This window comes from Heterocephalus glaber, unplaced genomic scaffold (genome assembly GCF_053883595.1).
Source record: "Heterocephalus glaber isolate CG9 unplaced genomic scaffold, H.glaber_assembly_v1.0 deba00001452, whole genome shotgun sequence".
Lineage (NCBI taxonomy): Eukaryota > Metazoa > Chordata > Mammalia > Rodentia > Bathyergidae > Heterocephalus > Heterocephalus glaber.
In genome coordinates, this window is record NW_028258302.1 from 9,450,672 (window position 1) to 9,476,030 (window position 25,359).

The 25,359-nt window shown below is 43.9% G+C and overlaps 1 protein-coding gene and 1 long non-coding RNA gene across 9 annotated transcripts in view; one reads left to right on the forward strand and one right to left on the reverse strand.

The window, feature by feature from the left end:
* Positions 1-25,359, forward strand: part of Csmd2 (CUB and Sushi multiple domains 2) — a 582,265-nt gene that overhangs the window by 86,468 nt on the left and 470,438 nt on the right. For all 7 annotated transcript variants that reach the window (XM_087215348.1, XM_087215347.1, XM_087215349.1 and 4 more), the window contains exon 3: positions 20,804-20,916. In XM_087215348.1, the coding sequence (XP_087071474.1) occupies positions 20,804-20,916 (113 nt within the window). The remainder of the gene's footprint in view (positions 1-20,803; positions 20,917-25,359) is intronic.
* LOC147827206 (uncharacterized) lies at positions 5,069-14,869 on the reverse strand. Of its 2 annotated transcripts, XR_015452742.1 has the most exons (7): positions 14,721-14,869; positions 11,059-14,638; positions 9,902-9,973; positions 7,222-7,298; positions 6,299-6,498; positions 5,858-5,988; positions 5,069-5,425 (listed from the first exon to the last, which is right to left on the reverse strand). It is a non-coding gene; the product is annotated as an uncharacterized LOC147827206 (long non-coding RNA). The 2 variants fall into 2 exon arrangements; XR_015452743.1 differs by lacking the exon at positions 5,858-5,988.

Consider the following 25,359-nt stretch of genomic DNA (forward strand, 5'->3'; position numbering starts at 1 on the left):
TTTACAGGTGAGGCAGCAGAGGCTCAAGGGGATGAAGTGACTGGTAAATGGTGGTGCTGGGATTTGAACTCGGGCAGTTGAGCCCTAAGCCCCTCAGGGCCTAGAAGCAGTGAGCGGTGGCCCTCAGTGCTGAGGGGAAGGCACTACCTTGCTGTGTGGCTGGCCCAAGGAGGCACAGCTGTCAAGGCCATGGAAGCCTTGCCATTGGCCTATGAAAGGGCCTGGCCTGCAGCTTGGCAGATTGTCCTGTAAAATTTCTCCTCCATGGCACTACTGACATTGGAGACTGTTGATAGTCTTCTTGGTAGGGAGTGTCCTCTACACTGTAGGACACTGAATGACACTCCTAGCCTGTCACTAGTACCTTTTCCCCAAAGCAGAAGCCAAGATGGCTTCAGATGTTGGCAAATGTCCCTAGGGGTTGGGGCATGATTGCAGTCTGCATTAGGAAGCATGAGCTTCTCTCTGTCTTGAAGTCTTGTCCACACCCTTATGGGACCCTTATGGTCCCTTATGCAATTAGCTGCCTGCAACTGAGGCAAAACATTGCCTTTCCTGGGCTCTGGGATGCAGGTGGGCAGAAACTTTGTGCATCTCAGCTTCTTGGTAGAAGCAGGGTGAGGGAAACCTGGGGACCTGGAAGGTGAGGCCTGGATCTTCAGGGAGTGGACAGTGACTGCTTTCCAGGCCTGCATGGCCTTTTCATCCATTTCCACTAAAAAAGTTTCACGGCCCTTCTGTTACTCCATTTCCACAAAGAATCGATTGAAAAGATAAAAAATATGGCATCTGGAGAGTTTAAAATTAGATCCTTACAAAATACAAAGTGGAAGAGAGAAGAAAAAAAATAGAAACAGGGAGCCCCATGATTTGCACAGATCCCACATTTGTTGCCTGGGAGCTGAGCACAGCTTCAGAGGAGATTTGGATGCTTGAGGGTCGGGGTGTCCACAGGTGTGGGGCAGCAGCGCCCCCTTCAGAGCTGCCCCTGGTGGTGCCACTGCCTCTCTTCCCCAGGGCTCTAGAGGCCTCCGCATCTTTGGCTTTGCAGGCTTTCCCTTGCTTTGCTTTGATAGTTTCTATTATATAAATATCTTCCAATTATAGAAAAATTGGAAAATGCACACTATTATAATGGAGAATTTTTAAAAAATCAGTCCTAATGTTGCCACCCAGAGAGAATCATTGACAACACCCTCCACACACACTTACACATCAATTTTACCAAAATTGGATCACACTTTATATCCTCTGGCACCCTGGAGCCTGGTTTCAGAATCCCCTTGCTTTTCAGACCCTTCTCTCAGGATGCTCATGTTCCCTGGCCTTGTTCTACTAGCCCTCTTTGGTGTCCCTCCCTTCCTGTCCCCGTCTCTGCCCTCAGCTCCCTGCACTCTGCTTTCCTGGCTTCCTTTTTCCTTTCTTTTCTAGATCTCCTCACTGATGTGGTGAAATCTAAGGGGTCAGGTTTAGCCACAGCCATAGCATCTGGCAGCTCAGAGATTGCCTACCATGATCCAATGGCTCAGCAGCATGGGGGTTCAGAAAGATGGCATTCTAACACACCCACATGAGCTGGGACCAGCCAGGGATAGGTGAAGGAGCAGTGGCTGGTGCAGATTCAGACCAGCGGGAACTGGCAGGGGAATTAGGAAAGCGAGAGGAGCCCACCAGGGTGCACTGCAATAGCTTCACATCAGCTTCTGCTGCTTGTGTTCATTCATTGTCCAAGTAGGTACTTCCAGAGGCCACCATAGCCCATGGTTACCTCCAGGTGTGAGTAAGGCATTGGGAAACAGGGGGAAACAAAACACACACATTCCTGGCTTTCCCACACTCGGCCTTTAGGAGGAAAGATGAATAGGGAAACAAAGAAACAAAACGATTACAGCTTTCCCTAAGCTTTCTGAAGGAAATAAATATGGTGCTAGGGCAAAGCCAGCCTGGGCACCTACTTGGGTAGTCTGGGTACTCCAGAGGGATGGCAGGGATTAAGGTAGGGAAGTCGAGGGATTAGGGCACCAGACAGAGGCATACGTAGCAAAAGTGGTGGGCCAGAGGGCATCTTTCTAGGTACTGAAGAAAGCCCTATGGGTCACTCCCAACTCATTCCAGCCAGCAGGACATAGTTGCTGCTGGCCACTGGGAGCACCTTCTATCTAGTAATATTGCTGGCTCTGTCTTTCTCCCCATGTAGCAGTGACTCTATTTTTGCAGTGTCACTAAGCACTGAGTCAGGACCTGAGGAATCCTTGAGCTTAGCAAGGCCAAGTCAGGCATGTGGTCCATGGCTCATTTCTTTGGGCCCTTTCATGAGTTCCAGATTAGTAGGAACTCTAAATTTGGGAAGGGCAACAGCAGGTATAGACCAGGGCCAGTTTCATTGCCTGGGACATTTACTGGCCACCGCCCAAGAGCCAGAGGGTCCTATACCCAAGGCATCATGAGGTTGGAAGCAAGTTAAGATCTGAGCCTGCAGCATCCAGAGCTTCCAGCCTGTAAAACTGCTTTGTGTCAGGCAGAGGGGAAACAAGAATGCAATTTGGGGCTAAGGTGGAAAGGGAAGCTTCCAGGTGTCTGGGGCTGGGGCCCACCTGGATCTTAGTAAAGCAGAACATGTGGTGCTAAAGGCTATGTGTGTGCTAGGGACCAGGATGGACAGCCCTGTGGACACTCTAACCCTCAGAGCTGAGGCCCACCCTGATGCCTGCTGACCCCCATAAAGCAGGCATGGTTGCTCCCTGTCTCAGTTGCCTTCTTTCCAACCATCCCCTCCCTGTCACTCTGAGTCCCTCTCAGCTTTCAGGCCTGAAGGGCCCAAGTCTTCCAGACATTCTGGGTTCAAGAATGTCAGAAGCCACTGCGGCCAGTGTCACTGCTAGCCCAGAGCGTGGCTCACCTGCTTGTCCCACTGCTCAGCTTACCCGCCAGCACTCCGATGTGTGGTGCTATAAAAAGCCAATAGTAATATGCAAATTGCCCTGATTATTTATGGCCACGTTAGTAAATAAGCCAGAGAGACAAGGTAGGTTGTTGTTTTTACAATCTCTGCAGTCCTCGTAGGAAAATCTATGGTAATCAGAGTCTGGGTGACCAGAGCCAGATCCCCTGCTTTAATAAACACAGCCTAATTCTTAGGCACAGGGAACAAGTAAATGAGGGAGGCTGTAGGGTCATTGGGTGGCTAGAGTGTGAGTGGAGGGGGGAAAGCAGGAGTTGGTAGCTGGATCTCCTCTCCACCTACACTCTCCAGAGCCTCCTGAGCTGCCTGCTGGGAGGGGGCAGGGACCAGGCCACAAATCAACATAATGAGCTGTCCACATTGCCGTGGGTCTGGCCAATGTGTGGGTGTGCCAGGGCTTTGCTCAGTCAGGAGCTGCTCACTACAAAAGCTGCAGAAAACTGTCAGAATGGAGCTAGTGAGGGGGACTCAGGGCTTGGGGGTCTAGGAGAAGGGAGAAGGGCAGCTTCCTGCCAGCCATTAGCTCGGAACTGGCTGGTTACCCAGGTCAGCTTCCAGCACTATCATATGTCTGGGGTGCCAGCCCTGGGGAGGTCGTGGTCAGGATGGAGCAAAGCAGAGAGGCCAGAGCAGGAGACCAGTGGCACTAGAGGACTTGGGGAGAGCAAGCAGGGCACAGTTAGAAATGCTGTTGGGCATTTGCCCTCCTCATCTGTTCAGCTGCTAATGGGGGTACAGAAGGTATCCAGCATGTTTAGTAGATGCCCCATTATAATTCATTGGTTTGATTGAGCTGATGTCCTCAGGAGGAGCAATCAGCCACAAACAAAGGAAGCGGAAGGAGAGGGGTTGGTGGATGAACAGCACAGCCTCCTTCTCCTCAATAGGATAACTGAATCACAGGTTCTACCTGTCCTCCCTGTCCTCACTGCCTTCCCTGCTGGGATCCAGCTGCATTTACTCACATGCCACCTAACCCAAAATGACCAGGACCAACATGACCACTTTATTGGCTGCCTCCTCCTCCCTGTCCCTCATCCCTTCCTTTCACTGTGTTCCTGGGATACTCTTCCGTGCATCCTTAGCCCAGGCCCTGTTGGAAACTTCATACAGATGACCATAGCTAGCAAGCACTAAACTCTTTGGTAGAGATAATTATCATAACTATTGAGCACTTACCATATGTTTGTTAAGCACCATTCTAAACATTTCACCTTATTAAGTCATCTGATAATCTTAATACTCTATAACATAGATACCATTATTAACACCTCATTTGACAAAGGAGAACAAAGGAGAAAATGGGACGCAGATTTTTAAGGAACAGTTGAACCAGAACACAAACCCAAGCACTCCCAAAGCCTTTGCACTGTTTTGTTGTTGTTGTTTTTGTTGTTTGAGACAAGGTCTTGTTAAAGTTTCTAAGCTGCTCAGGCTGGGCTCAAACTTGAGACCTTCCTGCTTTAGCCTCAGAGTGCTGGGATTACAGGCATATGCCACCATTCCTGGTTAGCTGCAGACCTTTCAAATATTCTCCAAGCACCTCTTCATTCCTGGCCTTTTGCTTGGAACCTGGGGTCCAGGGGTGAAGCAGACTTGGGCCCTGTCTTAGTAGGGTCCAGGTTTGGAGGCAGCAACACAAAGGAAACAGAGAAGCAGAGCAGAGTGGAGACGTGTGTCTGGAGCCAAGGGTATTTAGAGGCAAAGTCCCTGGAGGACCAGGGAAGTACTGAGTGAAGTCTTCAGGAAAAATTGGAGATATCAAGGGATGGATAGGGTGGGGAGCACAGTCCAGTGATAGTGGTGAAAGGGGCTGAGATGAGTTCTCCATGGTGATATTTAGGGAATTGTATGACATTATATATGCCTGGAGAGCTGGGTGGGTTGGATTTTTGCTTGTTTTCTAAATTATTATTTGGAGTGAGAGCCAACTACTGATGGAAGACACAGAGGCCAGATTATGAAGGGTCTTGTCACCATGCCAGGGCCTCCAACAGTATCACAAAGTTTCATTTCCTTGGTGGGTGATGGAAACACAAGTGCTCACTATATTATTCTCTGTTCTTTTTTGTGCTTCTGAAGGATTTTTTATGTTCAAAAAAATGATTTAGAAAAATAAAAGACATTTATTTAGGAGCAAAACTAACCCTCAAGGGCAGGTCAGAACCATCACTTTTCCTTGGGCACCCTCTAGTCCTGAGAGGGTATCATAAGGTTTCAGGCGCTCTCATAGAGTCCCAGTCACACACTCTGAGTCAGCCATGAGCCCTGAGGGTGGTTGACAGCAGCTTGTTTGGGAACGGCTTTTCCGTCTAGGTTAAGACAGAATGGACCTTTTGGATCTGGCTCTTTGTTATCTAAGGCATCCCTCTTGGCTTGGGATCAGTCTTAAGCAGACCGTTGTGCCATCTCTGTTCCCAGACAAGATAGTAAAAAGTACAGCACTCAATGCCACATGGTGTCCTAGAGGAGATCATGGAACAGAAAAGGGACATTAGTGCAAAAATAGGTGAAATCTAGATACAACGCCTGTAGTTTAGTCAATAATAAGATATCGATGTTAATATCTTAGTTTTGACAAACACACTATAGTTATGTAAGATGTTAGCATGAGGAAAAATTGGATGAAGACTATATCACAACTCTCTGTGTTTTCTTGGCAGCTTTCCATTGAATCTATAATTATACTAGAATTAGAAATTTATTTAAAAATTATGGTGGTTAGGGTAGGATGAAGGATTTCATTTTGTGACTACCCACCAGAGCCTTATTCCCAGTTGATGCCTGTATACAGTCATTGAGTCAGCAGCGAATGGTCTTATGGTGATAATGTCTGACCTGCCTTTCCTTTCTTTCATATTTATAAATGCCTTGATTAAACCAGTCATTGCATACCTGTTGCATTTTTCTGGTTTTCCCATGTGTGATAACTCTTCAAAAGGGAATGACTTGATCATCATCATACATTGCATACATGTATCAAATTATCACACTATACCCCATGAGTACATATAATCATTATGCACCTATTAAAAATTTTAAAAGAGAATTTTGTCATATTCTACACAACATGTATCCTTTTTTAAAAAGATGATAATAATACACTTTGCAAAGAGCGCTGTATTTGATCAAAAGACTCAGCCAGAGGTTGCCTGAAATACCATGGGTTCTTACTAGATTTTAAGAAGTTCACCCACCAAAGTTATGCTTTCATTGTTTTTTTTTTTCCTGAAATTTCTAGAGCAAGGCAAATCTTTTCCCCATGGGAACAAAAGTAGCAAGAGGGCTTCCAGGGTGCAGAAATCTGAAGTAAGAGTAGATCCATACTGAGCCTACCTGTGCCATTAAATTCTAACCTTCTTTGGAACTTTCTTGTTTCTGCTTTGCTTGGAGGGACCCAAGATGATGGACTAATGAGGAGTCAGTCACCCATGGAAGTGTCCCATTCTGACTCAGAGACACGATGACCTTTCATTCTTTCCCAGACGGGCTCCATGGCAATTTGTCCTCCACTTACATCCTTCTGGTTGTCCCTGCTGATTAATGAGGTCACTTAAGGTATCAATTATTATCCTGCTAAGAGAATGAATATCAGACTGAAACAAACACCCATGAACTTGCTTATTCTATTAAAAAATAAAGTAATGAGAGCTGATTAATGGTATGTGCCCTGAGAGAAGCCACAGGAAGAAATGGGCACGAGTGAAAGGTAGAAAAGAGCATGTTCTAATTAGGGGCCAATAAAGGCTTTTGTTTAAAAGTAGCTTTCTGTTGACCCTCTTCCTGTCAAAGTCATTTCTGAGAGAGCTCTCTGAACTCAGTTTCCCCACTTGCTCCCTTCCCCACTGTACCTGCTTTGGACCTGCTGGCCACCACTACCGCTCTGGAACAGATCACTATGTTGTCTCAGTTGCCAAAGCCACTAGCCCTCCTATTCATCTCTGACTTGCTGCTCCCCAGGTGTTATTGCCATTGACCTTATTCTTCTTGAAATACTTTCTTTTTCTAGCTGGCATCAACTCTTCATTTCTTCCTTCTCCCTTCATTCAATGTCCCACGTATTTATTTAGTCTCTACTGTGTACCAGCCACTGTGCTAGGCACTGCCTGTACTAAGATAACAGAGATGAAGTCCTTGTTCTAAATGAAACTTACACTCAACAGAGGGAGGTAGGCAATGTATTATTCAGCTTTTTGTGGCTGTGATCGAATGCATGACATACACAATTTAAAAGAGAAAAGGTTCATTTTTTTTCTTACATTTTTTCTTCAGATAGCTGGCTCTGAGGCAGAAACATCATGGTGGAAGAGCACAGTGGAGAAAAGCTGCTCAATTCCTGCAGGCAGAAAGGAGAGAAAGGAGAGAGAGGAGAGAGAGGAGAGAAAGAAGGGGATGGGGAGAGAAGGAGAAGGAAAAGGGGAGGGGAGGGGATAGGGGGAGAGAGAAAGGCCTTCAAAGTTACACCCCACTGACCTACTTCCTCCAAGCAGACCCCACCTTCCAATAGCCCATACAGCTGTGAACTCATCATGAATCACCCCACTGATGAGGTCAGCACTAGCACCTTCATGATCCGGTCACTCTCTGACAGCTCCACCACTGGGCACGTGAGCCTTTGGGAGAACATGTTTGATCCAAATCTTATAATAGGCAATTAACAAATAAATAGACATCAATAAGCCGTATTAGCCAGAGTTCTCCAAGGAAACAGAACAAACAGGAAATTTATCATAAGGTATCAGCTCACATGTTATGAACACTGAGAAGTTCTACAGTCTGCAGTGGACAAGCTGGAGACCCAGGAGACCGGATGGTGTAAAGTTCCAGTCTGAGTCTGAATCAGAAGGCAAGAGGGAAGACCCCTTCCCTGCTGAAGATGTTCAGATGGAGCAAATTCTGCCTTACTCAGCCTTTTATTCCATAGGGCTTTAATGATTGGATGAGACCTATCCAAATCAGGAGGGCACTTCGCTTTACTCTGTCTACTGATTCAAATGTTAACCTAATTGAGAAATGCCCTCTCTCACACACACCCAGAACAATGCTTCACCAGACATCTGAGTACCCATTGCCCCATAAAGTTGGCATATAAAATTAACCAACACAAGCCTGCCCTTTGTCAACTTGGCTCCCATACACTTTGCCTTACGACACACTTAGGTCACTAGCAAACTTATAATTCCACCAAACTTTATACAACTGTCCTGCATACAACCAAAAAGGTGGCAACCCCCTTCCCAGAAGAGGAGGAAAAGTCCTTAAATTTTCCTTTTGATATCCCCTAACTGGCGTTCTGGATATAAAATAAACAATACTTAAATACTGTAATGTAAAGTTATTATGTCTTATGTTCCATGAGGGAATAAGAGAAGTAAACAAGTACATTTGTTTAATACATGTGTGTATATAACTACATATACACAGACATATGTGTGTGTGTATATGTATATATATATATATATATATATATATATATATATATATATATATGTTTATACACACATGCCCACCTTTGTAAGAATTGAGCAGGATCTTGGGAGTTGGGCTATCCCTGCTTTGCAGAGTATGGACACAAAAGTGATCCAAAGGGTGTCATCTGGGGTAGGAGCTCCAAATTACAGCCAACATTTATTTAATCTTAAGTGTCCAGGCAGAAAGCATCAGGGATAAGACAGTAGTTTGGAATCCACGGCCATGTATTGTTATATGATGGTGCTCCTTGGAACTGTGCAACTTGGTGGTTCCAAAACATCCAGTGCAGATACTGGACCCAGAGCAGAGTTACAGCCTCAGAACAGACATGGGAAGGAGAGCCTGGAGGAGTCCCTGAACCACTTGTGGAAACTCTCAGGTGACCAAAGTGTATCAGTGCCCCTGTGGCTCTCCTCACTTCTACCAGTGAGGCCTTTACTCTTAACTGCAGGTATCTTTTGTTTGAGGGCAATTCAGGTCACTTCTCTGCTGTTCACACCCTTGTCACCTGTGACCCGGCCTTTGGTGGCTATGCTCACTTGTTAGGGCTGTGGAGTCAGCCCTGACAACCCAGTCTGAGCCCCTCTAAGAGCCCTCTTGTTCACAAAGGAATTTCCATAGTTATTCCTTGGGCCAGAGGCTCTGAAGATCCCTGTTTAGCCTGGGTCCCTGACAAAGTACTGGCCATGGTGCCCCAGGTTGTGCCTGGTGCCTGGCTCCACTATCCTTCTGTGTCCAAGAAGCACTTTGTCCAGTTTGTCGGCATAGGGCCTGAGAGTCTCCTGAGTCATACTGGTGTCTTTGGTGGTGCCGCAGCTGACAGTAATGATGATGATTGTCATTAATCAGGGCACAGCTGCTGTGTGTAGCACATGGTAAAGTGCCATCTTTACCATGGATAGCCCATCTTTTCAGACCAAGTATAATGTCCAGAATAGGCTCTGGTAGCCAACAAGAAGAACATCTGGTATGGGAACAGGTAAGTGGTAGTCTCTCTGAACATCTTCTCCACCCTCTTGTGACATTTTTACCATCTTGAGCCTCCCCAGGATTCCCAGAGCCTCCACCTTCTTCCTTCCCAGTTTGGTCTCAGTAGCTATCAGAGGAGCTGGGTGGCACAGAGTCCTCAGGATGGAGAATCCCATGGGAAGACACTGCTGGTCACTTATTAATATTGGATGACTGTTGTTTGTTTTTCTGGTGCATGAGAACAAAAAAGTAAGTTCTTTTGGTTCATGGAAATCCTAGACTGACACCTTCTGGGCCCTAGATAGCTCTCAGCGATCCCATCAAACCCCCTGGGTGGTGCAAGCTTTATGGGTAACCCTGTTGGAGTGTGGCTCCCATTCCCAAATGGGTGAAGTTGCAGGCCTGGGTTTAGGGAGGCAGATCCAGGGGTAGCAGGCTTCTAGAACAGAATGGCCCCTCTTCCTTGAAGTCCCCTTCCCCATTCCTTTCCCCACCAACCTCCTTCTCCATGGCACTGGATGCTTCAGTCTCTGTGATGGACGATCAAGCAGAGTCCAGATTTCCTAGCTCCTGTGAAAGTAAATAATGTCTGCATCTGCTGGAAGGCTGAGTAGCCTCAAAAAAAAATCCCCTCTCTTGGGGAGACTGGTAATTAAGCAGTCATGGCAAACAAGCAGAGGATGAGCAGCTGGCTGTACCCATTTGTTTTTCTGTCATTGGTTGGGGAACAATTTTATAAATTATATGGAAAGTTGGGTTTTGTCTTTTCCCTACCTGTGCCATCCTCTTTGCTAGAAATGACCTCCCCATCCCGCCATGGCCTCTGGTAGCCTTTGGATGATTGGCTAGCAATGAATCCTTTTAGATTGGCGCCGGCTGGTGATGTCAGTTTCCCTGGGCACATCTCTGTTACCACACTTACTGTGTGGCATTATAATCATATCTTCCACAATAATAAAATTAATTATTGACTCCTATGCTATGCCCAGCACTATTTTCAATGTTGGAGTTAGATCAATGAACCAAATGGATAAAAATTTCTGCTCTTGTGAAATTCACACACCAGGGGGCAAGGTGGACTTAATAAATAAGGGTAAATCAAATATAGAGTGTATCAGATGGTAGTGTTAGTGGAGAAAATGCAGGATAGGAGGGTCGGGAGCCAGGAAGTGGGGCTAAAGGGAATGAGGGTTGCAATATTAAATGGAATGGTCTTCAAAGGCCTCGGTACAAAGGATATGCAAGCAAAGACCTGAACAGAATGAGGGAAACTTCCATACCCATCTGAGTTAGAGATGAAATCTGAAGGAACCATTGAGGCAAAGTCCCTAGGATAAAAACCTGCCAGGTATTTTTGAGGAACAGTCTAGCCATTATGGCTAGACTGAATGAATAAGGAAGACTAGTTGGTAATAAGGAGAGAGGTACTGGGAGTGGAGGGTGGTAGAAAAGGATTGCCCAGGGCCTTTCAATCACTATGAAGACTTTGTGTTTTATCCCAAACCAAGTGGGACATTTAATAGGACACGGAATTAGTATTTGTTGCATGAATGAAATTTGAAAATGTTACCAGTGAGAATAAGTCAGCCTGTAGCCTCTATTTTGAACTTACATGATTACAGAACAAATCATAGGTAATATTGATTTACACTTACCAAGCTGATATCAAGAAACAAGACTGTTTGTGCTGAAGTAGTATGGCAATGCTGGTTTCAACTGTGTTTATTTTTCTTGCTGCAGCACTTCTCAGGGCCTTTTATACAACAATGCAAAGGTTCTCCAAATTTCTTAGTTTCAGGTGCCATTATGGCTCTGTAATATTTCCATGGTGCTCAAAGGGTAAAAAAAAACAAAAACCAAAAACTATCAGCTCCATTTATTAAGTAGTTAGGTCTAAATACTGTAACTGAATAAGTATGTATAACCTAATAACTTTAGAGCTGTTGCAAAAATAACAAATATAAATTAAAACAATAAATAAAAACAATATTTCAGTTTCATCCATAACTGTAATCACATACTAATGGTGTGTGTGTGTGTGTGTGTGTGTGCTTGTGGGACACTACATACTCTCCAACCTTGGAATCAGATTGACATTACCACCCTCATACCTTATTCCACACTGACTTGCACATGGCATCTACTTCACATCACACCAACCACCAAATCCCCAGCTTAGCACAGATATTGTATTATCTGATGAAATGTAGCTTTCTGTTGAAACTGTGAACTCCCTTGAGCCAATAATTTTAAATTTCTAAAAGAAATGGTGGTATACAGCATCAGCTGGATACAGCTAGCCCTCAGATTCCTTGTAAATCTGCCACAGCACTCCTGAGCACTTACTGTACAGTTTGGGAACTGTGATGCTATTTCAATTGTAGTGCTTCCCAAAGACATTTGCTCATTTTTCCAGGCAAATCTACTCACATCATACTGGAGAGGAGTATGTGAAACCTGGCCTGGGAACTGCTGGATAAAGCCCAGGGGGAGAACACCCAAGACACCCTGCTGCAGAATGAGAAGCTTCAGTTCTATAGAAAACACCCATGGGTCTTGACAGCAATGTACTTAGAACATTTGCATTCTGCATGTGTGCTGCTGCTCCCCTATTTTTAGACCTCGGCAGGTGGGCCTGCTCTCACTCCAGATCTTGCTTCTAAAGCCAGTACACATCCTAGAGAGTATACATGGCCATACAGAAGCCAGCGTTGCTCCCACCCAGCCATTCTTAGCACAGCTATCTAGGCCTCCAAAAATAAATGCACCTGCAGCTGAAGGCAGAGATTTGCAGAGCCAAGAGAGGCTATCTGGAGAGGCTAGGACATGATAGAGAAGAGCCTTTGGATGTAAATTTTTTTTTCAGCTGGTTCTAGTTAGTGCCAGATCACTTTTAGAAATGGAGTAGGGGGTTATTACAAGGATTCTCAGATCTTGAGACAGCATAAGAACCACCTCTCCAGGCTTACAGTCACTCTGTTTCAGGGATTCCAAGACCAGGAGCATAGGTGCTCTTGTGACTAATGTAGCAACAGTCAGAGCTCTGTGACCAGCTTTCTTTGGGCCTGGCATTTCCCTGAGAGAGTTCCGCAGAGCCTCAGCCCACAGGATGAGCTAAAAATAAAAGGGTGTGGGACATACGTACTGAAAGCACAGAAAGCCCCATTTTTCAAAGTTTCCCAGTTTTGGAAGCTCTTGATGAAATGCAAATGGGAATTTCCAGAGAGAACATGTGTCTCTAGGGGTGTATGTGTGTGTCTATGTATTGTGTGTGATTATGACTAATGTCCATCAATTACCTGCAAATTACTAGATGATGCCCATAATGATAGTTCTGTTTTTGCTTAATGGTTTATGTATCTAACTAGTGGCTGTTGTCTGGAGTAGGGCTGCCGGCAAATCAAAACACTATTTGCCAAGCCTGTCAGTGTGACAAATGTTGCTTACATTTGCTCTTTTATTCCCAAGGTCAATTGACATGTCTTTTTATATATCGCTGTTTGATGTGCTAAGAGCCTTAAATAAGAACCATTCAATAAAGGCCCAATTTGCTATATTACTGTTTATTCCAGGATAATTCCATATTAGTTTGGCTCTTTAAGATTGCAAAGTAGAGATATGCATGAATCACCCTCTGAAATGGGGTTTTATCACTGGGCTCTCCAGATCTTTGGCAGCTCAGGAATCATCTGCCCTTTGGTCCCTCTGGGTTTTGGGACTTGTAAGACCCAGAGCATCAGCAGTTTCATTGCCTCTGTGGGAGCAGCCTGGGCCTCCTGACCTGTCTTCTCTGAGCCTATCAATTCCCAGAGAGGGTTCCCCAGAACCCCAGTGCATACAGTAACTACGAACAAACGAGTCTATGATCAAATGAGTTTGGGAGCTCTTATATATAATCTATTTTTGCCTTTGAGGTTGACACCGACTTAGCTCATTAAAAGCCCTAACAATAAGCTCTTTATTTTGGGTTTGTTTGTTTTCTGAAAAGTCCTGGCTTAACCGTGTTTAACCCAGCATTTCCCAGGTCTCTATTTGATCCATAAGCGCTCTGGAACGCTTGTTGGAGAATAGTTTTGGGCAGCTCTGCACCTTCACAGCCTCCACGTGCAGCATAGGTCTCATTGTTCTAACTGTCCCCAAGCATGGTCCCAGCACTGGACAGTCTTACTTTGGCACTAGGACTCCCTGTGTGCCCTCCTAAGCTCCATGCACTTTTCTCTGCCCATTCTTACTGGTGGTCCCTTTTGAGGCCCTCTTTGTGCTGGGGTAGTTGAGAGAAGGCAATGTCCAAGGCAGTCTGCTTTTTGTTTACGTCTGACCTCACTCCATGGGTGGGCCAGAGAATTGCCAGTAAGTCAAGATTCTCAGCCCAAGCTTGGATGTCTCTCCTGCCTGTGTCCACACCCCCAGCAGCAGGATCACCAGTGACCCCTTTAGGGTTGTTCTTGGACATACCAAAGAACCTGCCATTCATTCATTCATTCATTCATTCATTTGTTTGTTCATTCATTTATTCAAACTACTCTTCCAAGATAGGAAGAACAAACACAGCCCAGCCTCATGGGACTTTTAGCTTGTCAAGGAGTCCTGAATGAAACCATTTCCAAAATAATAACACTATTTACCCCATTGAACCTCTAAGTAGGAGCCATGGTAAATGCTAGGAAGGAAAGAAAAGGGCCATCCATCAGGATATGCTATGTGTACTCATCATATTTTTTATTTTCTGAGGCCTTCATATCTTGGGACCGTGCTGAATGAGATAAGAAACAGCTGGCCCAGAAGCCTGTCTCATATGCAGCTCTGCTACCTCTTTTTTTGGTACTGGAGATTCAACCCAGGGCCTTTACACTAAGCTACACTTTCATCCTTATTTTAATTTTCATTTTGAGACAGGGTCTTAATAAGTTGCTCAGACTGGGCTTGAACTTGCTGTCTTGCCTCAGCCTCCCAGAGTGCTCATATTATAGGCAAGTGCCACTGCATCTTCTTTATTGAGCTCTTAGCTGTGGATCCCCTCCGCAGCACAGGACTGGTTATCAGACCACAGAGGGCCTCATACACCTGGAACTGGTACCAAACCTGCTCACTGCTCACCCTTCCTGTTTCGGTCCTTCCCTGGAAAACCACAGTTCAGCTCCTGCCCACATTTCCCTCTGGCTCCTTTGGCTTGAGAGATCTTGGAGCTTCCCCAAGTGGCCCTGCATGGCACGGTGTGCTCCCTCCTCCTGGGAACTGTGAGGAACAAACTCTTTTTAGTGTCTCCTATCTACACTGTGGTAACAAACAACCCTCCACTTACAATGATTTAACTCACCAGAAGTTTATTTCCTGCTTGTCTGCATGTTCAGAAAGGGTTTTCAGGGGCTCTTGGATTAATTGAGCCACCCAGGGATCCTCACTTGATGAGGCCCAGGATCATTGCAGCAGGGGAAAGGGAGATGAAACCAGCAGAAGTTGCAGAGGCAGCTCATGGCTCCTTCCTAGAAATAGCACACTTTACAGTTATCTACTTCTCCTGGGCCAAAGCCCAGGACATGGTCAGGCCTGACCTCAGCAGGGGTGGAACATGCCATTCCACTAGGTGCCTGGAAGGAAAACTTGGAAATGCATTGATGCACGGAGAAGAATACCAGTAAGTTCCACAAGGACCTAGGAGTGCAGGATAGAACAGTCTGGAAGGTCGGGAACAAATTTTTCCAGAAACAATGTTGAGACTTGATGAGATTTGAATGATAAGAAAGCATTAATTAGACAACTCCTCTGAATTGTAGAGGTAAAGTGAGAAAATGTTTTTAGACAAGAAATAGTGTGTGCAAAGTCCCTGAGGATGGGGCATGGCAAATTGAAGAAATTAAAGTCAGTGATGTACCGAGGAGTGGGTGGGGAGAGAGGAAAAGAAGAGTAGTTTATCTCTAATATTACTTGTAGTGTAGACAGATGGTAATAAGAAGTGGACTTTTAGAGTTACTTTTATCACTATTTTCAAATTCTTAGTAAGAAACATACTCCCTTACTTCCCAAACTCTGGACTGCTCCCTCTCCCACGCTTGAGATCCCCCAATGGAAAAAGACAGGATGGTCTGGAGCTAGGTGCACTTGAGAGAGCAGAGAAGCTGGCAGGGCCGAGCCATTCAGGGTCTCTAGACCTTTTTAGGCACCTTGCCCATCATCCAAAGAACAGAAGGAACAGGCAGGAGATACATGGCTATGGATGGATTCAGAACCAGGCAGGAGGCAAAAGTGAAGGTGCTTGAGGAAGTGGGAAAGGCAATAAGTCCAATAAAGTAGAAGATACATATTATCGTTCATGTATGGCCATGACACCTATTTGCAAAATGTAGAGAATACTGCATATTTTAGAGTCTACAGGTACAATCACCTGTACCAATGGGGGCCTCTTGCCCACCTTGCCATCATTTTACCCCATTTCTCTTCTGAGTCTGGATTCTACTATTGAAGGACATGTCAGGCCTTTCAATATGTCATGTAGACTTGTCAAATGAAAAATAGGAACATCTTAAAGGTATGTTTGCTCATTCCAACACACAATATACTAGCTCCTCTTGCCTGCAGAGTCAGCAGCTTCTGTAAGACCAATCTCAGAGATAATGAATTGGTAGAGGAAGAAGGGAACTGATGCTTCAAGTATCCAAGTGGGGAGATCTCCAGCTTTAGTGCCTTTGAAGACCCTTCCATGCTAGAATTATCTACCAACTCTGGGAAATAACAGAGCAGTGGTAAATATCTGATGCGAGAAAATGCCTAGCAAGCTGCAGTTCCATATATTGCAAGTGATAAAACTGTAATTGTTTGTTGACAGTGTACATTAGCTGTTCACAGTTTGTGTCAATATAGTACCAAGAAACTTAAGATCTAGGAACCTTTAACAGCAATGCAAAAAATATCATAGAATTAACAACGTGGGGAATAAAACTAACTCCAGTCAGTAGGAGGAAAGTCATTCCCAGAGACGTTTTTATGGGAGAAGCCCTGGAAAAGTTGGAGATTCCTCCATGACACTGTGTGTAGCTGAAGGAGAAGGGTCTTCCCACGATGTGACTAGGGAGGTGCCCAGGTTCATAATTCTGGTGGACATGGGTGACAGGCAGGTTGCAGCTTCTGTGAATTGTGTTGCTCTGGAAGATAACAGCAACTAGAGCCCAGGAGGGTGGAGCCTTGGAGATAGATCTCGATAGAGGCCTGGCTCTACTGGGAACAGTTTCATATTCTAATGGTGAGAGTCCAATGTGGTGCAGTTATCTGTCTCTGGTGGGTATGAACATTTGAGGGTGAGGGAAGGGTATCTGGTACATAGGCAAATCAACAATAAAGAGACAGGTGAGTGGTGACCTGGGGTCCATTTCCAGCAAGGCCCCATTGGGTGCTGCAGGTGAGGAAGGAGCATTATGGATGCTGGAATGGACAGGAGGCAGCTAATGTGAGGGACCTGGCAAGGACTAAGTACAAGCTCAAGGTCCATTCCAGGAAGGTGGACTTTAGGTCACATTCCGTGGAGGGCTGGGGTACTGTCCATAGAAATATAATGATATACATTATTTTAAAAATTATAATTCTGAAATAATTATAGATTCAGAGGCAGTAGCAAAGATAGTACATAAAGGTCTGATGTACCCTTCACCTTGTCTCCTCCATTGGTTACATCTTACGTAACTATAAGAAAACCAGGAATTTGACATTGGTGCAGTGTGTGTGTGTACTTCTGTGTCATTTTGCATTGTGCAAACCAACGTAACCCCCACTGAGCCAAGATACAGAGCTATTTCATCATCGCAAAGATCTCCCTTATGGTCATATATATTTTTCCTCCTTTTACTGTCTCTAACCACTGGGAGCCACTAATCTGCTTTCTACCTCATTAATTCTGCCATTTCAAGAATGCTATATGAGTGGAATCATACAGTATGTGATCTTTTGAAATTAGCTTTCATTTCACTCAGCTTAGTGCCCTTGAGGTACACGTAAGTTCTGACATATATCAATCATTCATCCCTTTTTATTTCTGAGTATTATTCCAAGGTATAGTATTGTAGTCTGCTTATTCATTCACTTATTTTAGGGTAGTTTGGTTGTTCCCAGATTTTGGCTATTATGAATAAACCTGCTGTGAACAGTAATCCACAGGTTTTTGTGTGGATGAAAGTTTTCCTTTCTCTAGGAAAAATGTACAGGGATGAAATTTTGAGTTGTACAATCCAGTCATTCCAAATCATCACCAGCATTTAGTATTGTAATTATTTTACTTCAGCTGTTCAAATGGATATGTACTAGTGTATCATCGTGGTCTTTATTTTGCATTTCTTAGTGGCTGATGATGTTGAGTATCTTTTTTGTGTACTTATTTACCACTCGTATATCCTCTTGGATAAAGTGTCTCTTCATGTCTTTTGCTGATTTGCTAATTAAGTTGTTGTATTCTTGCTTTGTTTTTAATTTTAGGAAAAAGCATTCAGCTTTCATTATTGTGATGTTAACTGTAGGTACTTTGAGGATATTTTTACCAAACTGAGAAAAGTTTCCTCTATTTTTAGTTTCCTGAAAGGTTTTATTTATTTATGTGGTCATGAATAGGTATCAAATTTGTCAAATGCTTTTTCTGTATCAATTGATATGGGCATGAGATTTTTCTACTTTTCTACTATAGCCTGTTGCTATAGTAGATTATATTGATTGAGCTTCAAATATTGAACCAGCCTTGCATCCTTAGAATAAACCCCACTTGGTAATGGTGTATAATTATTTTTATATATTGCTGAATTCTCTTTGCTAGAATTTTGTTCAGGATTTTTGTGTTTCTATTTATATGGGATATTAACTTTTTATTGCCTTTATTTGTACTGTATTTGACTTTGGTATCAGGGTTATAGAGTCATAATATGAGTTTGGAAGGGTTCCTTCCTCGGTTTTCTTGATTGTGTTGAAGAGAGTTAGTGTTAATTTTTCTTTATATGCTTAGTAGAATTCTCTAGCCAAAACAATCTGCTGTGGATTTTTCGTTTTAGGGAATTTTAAAGTTGCTGATTCAATTTCCTTAATAATTATGAAGCTACCCAAATTATCTGTTTCATATTGGTAAGAGTTATAGAAATGTGTACTTTCCAGGGAGTTGGTCATTTTTATTGAAGTTTTCAAGTATCTGTGTGTAATTTGTGCTATTTCTTTATTCTTTTGATAATTGCAAGATCTATTTTTCTTAACCTTTGCCAACACTGGATATTTGCCAGTGTGATAGGTGAAAAATGAGTCTTGCAGATTTGGTTTTCATATTTTAATCTTAATTAGATGGATGCTCTTTCTAGTTTTTTTGCCTTTCTCTTTCTCTTTTATTTATTGATTTGTAAGTGATCTTTCTAGTTATGAATAGTAATGTTCTCTCTGTCCTATGTATTATATAGAATCTTCTAGTTTGCATTTTTCTTTTTATCTTTTTAGTTTCTTTTGTCACATGTACATGCTTTTAATTCTCTCGTCATTAAATCCATATTCAAGATCTCTTTAAGGCCTCTGGGTTATCATCTTGTGTACTCAATCAATTCCAAGAGATAGGAACCAAAATCAAAGAGCTGGAGAAACAAAACAAAAGAAACAAAGAAAAGAAGTAATGTTGACTTATGAGACTGGGCACTGAAAAGATAGCTTTCTCTGCATGACTGGATCAAAGCTCTCAAAAATCCATCATCAAGTCTCCATCTCCTGCTCAGCTTTTGTTTATATCTGTGGTGATATCATTTTCTCCTAAGCTCTGTGTGATGTAAAAAGACTGCTGCAGCCCCAAGCTTACATTTTAATGATTTAAGATCCAAAACAGAAATACTTTCAGAATCTGTCATTTCCCATGGAAGAACTTGAAATGACCCTGTATGGATTGTGTGCCTTTTTCCTCTTCTCCATACCTTGAACCAGTCTATAAAAATGAAGGGTAGTGTGCCATGATTGGTCATTTGCACAGCTCTGTCGCTGGTGAGCAGGTGGGATACCAGAACAGAAGATGGACAGGTAGAAGCAAGAAAAGTCCTCTAAATATGTTGTGCTTATAAAAGCTTTCCCCGGCATAATTTATTAAATGTTTGTTTCCTTGTAATATGTATGGTACCCCTCCATGGCAGACAAGCTGTTCCCTAAATGTGTCCTGCAGTTTCCGGTATCATATTTTTAACCATAGTAAAATCTTTAAAAATGACTGTCTTGTGCTAAAACCATATCATTTTAGGTTCAACAGTTCCTTTCATTTCACCCATTTCTTTTTTTTCATGTAAATTCTCCAAAGAATATGTAAACATTTTAATTTTAAAGCATGCACAGCATGATTCCACTTGTATGAAATTATTTCATTGAAGATGATCCCATCTGTTGATCTTTCCATTTCTTTGTATATCAGCTGTCAAGAATGATTATTTCTAGATTATGCTGGGTTTTTTATTTTTTGCTTTCTTCTTTTTAAGCTAGTAAGTGCTCCTTTCTACAAAACAGTAGACATTCCTTTTAAAGAATAAACTCTATGATAGGAAGCATATACATTCTGTTAATAGACTTGGATGTATTATCCTCAGTATGTGAAAAAAATATTGTGTACTGGCAGTTATTAATTGTAAATTCATGAAGAATTCTATCTAGAACTTCAAACGACCTCAGCTAGAAGGGAGAGGACAGGAAAAACCAGAAGAAGAGAAAAGAGACAAATATAGCAGACAGGTCTCCAGGTCTCTCTATGTTTCTATGTCACAAGACTGCAGATTTCCATCACCTCTACTGAAAATCACTGTGCGTTTTGATGCCCTCTTTGGACCATTTTTATATTCCTCCGTGTGTTAGTCAGTTTTCTATTACTATGACTAAATACCTGGGGTAATCAACTTAAAAAGAGGAAATGTTTATTTTGGCTCATGATTTTAGAGGATTCTGTGAAGAGTTGGAGGTTCCCGTTGCTCTTGGGACTGTGATAAGATAGCATATCATGGTGGAGAGCACACAGTGGAGCTAGCTGTTTACCTTATGGCAGCTGGGAACCAAAATGAGAGATCCAGGGATGCAGCTTAGTGGTAGAGCATTCGCCTAGCATGCATGAGGCCCTGGGTTTAATCCCCAGCATTGCAGGGAGAGGGGCCAGGGTCCTAATGTCTGCTTCAGGGGCACACTCCAGTGACCTAACTTCCTCCCACTAGGCCCCACCTCCTAAAGGTTCCACCACCTCCCAATAGCTCCACCCTGAAGACAAAGTCTTTAACTCATGGGCCTTTGGAGGACATTCAGAATCTAAACCCTAGTACACCTTGTGCCTGGATCAGCATTGCACATTCAGGAAGTGCTCAATAAGTGTGTAACAGATGTGTGGTTTCCCAAGGGGGGCGTTCTCTCTAATTGCACCTGTTTGTCTTTCAGACTCACTGGCTTTCAGCTGCCAGCCACCATCGTTAGTTCAGCCACCACCTTGTCCCTGCACCTCATCAGCGACTATGCAGTCAGCGCCCAGGGCTTTCACGCCAGCTACGAAGGTAGGTACCTTCTGCTTCAGCCACAGGAGCCTGAGATGTGGTGTTGTCAGAGCCACAGGCAAGGCCATGCTGCTCTCAGCTCAGGGTTCTCTGGGCTCTGAGCTTGTGTCTGTCTTAATAAGGCTGGTTATTAACCAGTAACTCAGTTATTGCAATGGCCTCGACTGAAACTGAGATCAAAACCACAGTTCAGGTACAGTAGTTTATCCTGAGGGCCTGAGAGCATCTGCTTCTCTGTCCCCTTTCACTGGGTTTTCTTGTGTTTTTTACTTTCAAAATTCTGTTTTATAGTGAGCTTAATTGTATGAAGTACCTTAGGTTGTTTTTGAAAATGAAAGAGATAGAAACACTAAGTTAAAGAAATAAAATAAGCAGCTGTAAGCTCAATATGGTGACTGCAAAGAGTCAGTTTTATATCATTCAGAAAAAGAACAATCAATTATTCCTTAATAGCATGGATTAGGGTTTTTTAGTTTGAGCTATGCAAATAATTTCCACTTTTCTCAGTCTGTTTAAATATGGTGTTAGAATTCAAATTAACACTAATATCTTCAGATTATACACTATTATTACTATTAACTTTATTATGTTAGTTCAGAGGTGGTACTTCTAGATCTCTGTCATTTCCCTAGGAAATTTACATCTCATTAATAGGTAATTATGCTGCTCTTGGCTAAGACCAGCACTGCTATTTTGTGTTGAGATCATTAATAGGCATATTTTAAGACTGTTAATGATAATTAATAACAGTAACGACATAACACCCTAGTAAAGCATGCCAATTATTTGAAAGCTTTGTTTCCCTTGCCTTTGTTTGAGAATTTAAAGGATAGGCTGGGTGGGGTGGCATTCTCCTGTAATCCAGTTACTACTGGTAGGGAGGCTAAAGCTGAAGGGTCCAGAACTTTTGTGACATGGTAACATAGTGAGATCCTCTTTGAAAAAGGGCCGGGGATTTAGCTCAGTGGTTCTCCCACCTGCATCACAAGCGCAAGGACCTGAGTTCGATCCCTGGTACCAAAAACAAAAAACAACAACAAAAAAACAACTTAAAAATAAGTAGTGATTTCATGAATGAAGCTATAGCAGTGTAGAAATAGATATTATCTTTATCTTGGCCAGGAATACACCATAGAGACAATGCAAGTTTTACCTCCTTAGTAAAATCCCCCCTGGAGGTAAGGGTATGGGGGAGGCAGTTTGACGCTCTAACCTGAAAAAGTAAGGACTCCTAAAAGACCTAAGTTATTTTTGATGAAGATTCCTGAGAGGCCCCTAAGACAGTTGCATATGCCTTTAACCAAGGGCTTCTGACAACTCTGTTTCACTTTAACTGAGGACTCTTGAACAAAGACTTACCTGTCTTTAAAGTGAGGACTCCTGAGATATCTTTTGTTTTTGGTACCAGGGATGGAACTCGAGACCTTGTGCTTATGAGGCAGGCGGCAGAACCACTGAGCTAAATCTCCAGCCCACTCCTGAGATATCTTGACTTTTTTTTTTTAAAACAATCAGCTCCTCAAAATAGCAAGTCCATGGTTTTGTTCATCCTGGTTTTACTTTCTCCTGGCTCTGAACCCAAACATTCTCTCTAAGTTTGAGCTACCAGGCCCTTACTTAGCGAGGCCTTTTCAGAAGCTTCTTAAATGTCTCTGGCCACAGTTCCTTCCACAGCATCTTGCCTGGAGAAAACTGACTGTCCTTGAGGGTGGGGGTGGGGTCAGTGACCTAGAGGAGGTACCCACAGAGACTCTAAGAGTTACTGACCTAGGTCCCTAGTTCCTCGTGGGGTCCTCATTTAGCAGCCCTTGTAGATCTTTGTCCAATGCCTAGGCTTTCATGAGATTTTATGAAAAAAGGCATGCCATTGACTCCTGGGCACACTACCCTGTTAGGGAGATAATACCACAATGGCAAGCACCTCTCCATCAAACAGAGCAGATCTGTGGACACATTCGTGGGCCCTTTGAAAACAAAGGCTTTAGCCTATAAGTCACTATAAGCACTGATTGTGACTTATAGTTAGGAATCAGGAAGACTGTGAACTCTCTGATATTAGAGACAAAATTCTGAGGATATGTGTGTCTTGACCTTGTTCTCAGGAGAGTATACAGCAAGGGCTAGCAAACTTGGACCCCTGGTCACATTCAGCCAGCAGCTCGTTTTTGTCAATAAAGTTTTATTGGAGCATAGTCTCACCTATTTGCTTACATGGTGTCTATGGGGCTTGCATGCACTCCAGCCAGAGCTAAGGTACTGCAACAGTGGCCATATGACCTGCAAAACATATAAAATATTTGGCCTCTGGCCTTTTACAGGAAAGATTTGCTGACCCCTGGCCTAGAGCTGTCCTATCCAACACAATAGCCATTGGCCCCATGTGATTGTTTACATTTAAATTAATTAAGATGAAGTAAAATTTGAAATCCCATGTCTCAAATGCACTAACCTAGTGTCAGGTGTTTAGTAGCCGTGTCTGACTTGAGACTACCATGCTGACCAGCATAGATAGAGAACGTTTCTGTTACTGCAGAAGACTGTACCAAGCAAAGCTCACCTAGAGCTTCCATCAGATTTGCAAAAGGGCCTATGATGCAAAAGAGATTGTGAAACATTCAGGATAAATAATTTAGGCCAATGGGTCAGGTCCCTCCTTTCACCTGCCTCAGGCACCCCAAACCCGAGAACACCAAGCATTCTGTAATGGGACCCGCAGGGAAGGCAGAACTACTTCAGCCATACAAGGTGTCAGATCTCTGAGAAGCCTTGCAAGTGAGGCCTAGCAAAGCCTGGCAAAAATGTACAGTGACTGTGTGAGTCTATGTGCTGTCACATATGCAGGGCTTTTGCAAGATTCATGGGATATGTGGCTAGTTGTCTTGTACCACAGGGTGACGTGGATCATGGCAGTCTGTGCAGACAAAGGAATCTGGCACGCGTAAGCCAAGGCTGTAGCAGTTACCAAATCTGGCTGGGTTGACTTGGGGCTGAACCATGGGTCAGTCTGTGCTTTCAGAAGACAGGGAGTCACTGTCTTTGTTTGGCATATTCAAAGTGGTGAAGCAAGGAGGGAAGGCAGGAAGGAAGGAGCAGGGGCAGCACCTGCTGGGAACAGACCCTGTGATGTGTGCCCCATCAGCTCCATCCTGGGGCTTTTCAACAGGAGATCAAATATCCCCTCTTTGGGGGAGGTGCTGATAAATACCCATTTCTTGGACCTGTTTCTGACTGCCCGGGTGACCATGAGTCGAATTTTAACCTCTCTAGGCCTCACGGAAGTTAGGGGAGGGAGGAGGTCCCATAATCAGAAAGACTCTATGAAGATTTGGCTCTCAGGGAAGGAGGTCAGCTGCACCCTCCATGACAGAATCTGCAGGATATTAGTTCTGGATGGCAGGCAGACAGGCAGACAGACAGACAGACAGACCGACAGAGAGACAGACAGCCTCTAGTGGTGAAGCGCCCCTCCCCTCCCCCCGGCCCAAGCCCCTGCCAGCTTGGGCTGCCTCCAGTCAGGGCGGCTTCCTTCCATTCTCTGCTCACCATGTTGCCAGTTCCATTGCAAAATGGCATCAGGGCGCTGCTCTTGGGTGCTCCCCTTGGCTGACATCTCTGAATGTCTGCTATCAAAGTGAGTTTGATCCTCCTCCACCCTCACCCAGAGTGTGAAAAGTGCAGATAAGGAGTGGAGCTGCTGCTGCGGATTTGGGAGGAAGGTGAAGGCAGGTGAAGGGTGTCAGCTCACAGCTGCTGCCACTTCAAGGAAAAGATCAAAAGGCTAGTAGTCAAACCCGGAGCTGACAGCAGATGCTTGATTTATAATCCCCGGGGGCATGAGTGTGGCTGCTGGACAGGAGGAAAGGGATCAGCTTGTATTAAGCACTGACTGTATGCCAGGCACCAACCGCACATCGTCTCATCTAATCCCCACAGCAACGCCGTGGATGCAGGGTGCTATCTCCATCTTACACATGTGCCCCCTGGTCTCAGGGGAGTTTTTTGTGCAGCTTAAGGCTGCTTGATGGCCAGGAGTTTTAATGGGGCTTTTCGGGCACAAAAGACTGTACTCTTGTCTTGTACTTTGATCCTTGCAAAACTCCTTGAGTAAGGCAGAAGCTGGTGACTCCATTTGGTGGACAGATAGACTGGCGTGAAGTCAGAGGCAGGGAGAACTCAGGAAGCCTGGTGTAGCTTCAGTGTGCCTCCTGCCTGGTGTGGGTCATCCCATGGATACAGCAAAAGATGTGTTCCAGAGCTTCTCATCGAGGCCCACCAGAGAAACCCATTCTGTAGGATGCCCAGTTATTTTGAATTTTAAATTTTAAAAAATGGGATAATTTTTAGTATAAGTATGTCTCATATTTTATGGGATATACTTAGATTAAAAAATTAATTGTTCATCTGAACTCCAAATTTAACTAAGCATGCTGAATTTTTATTTTG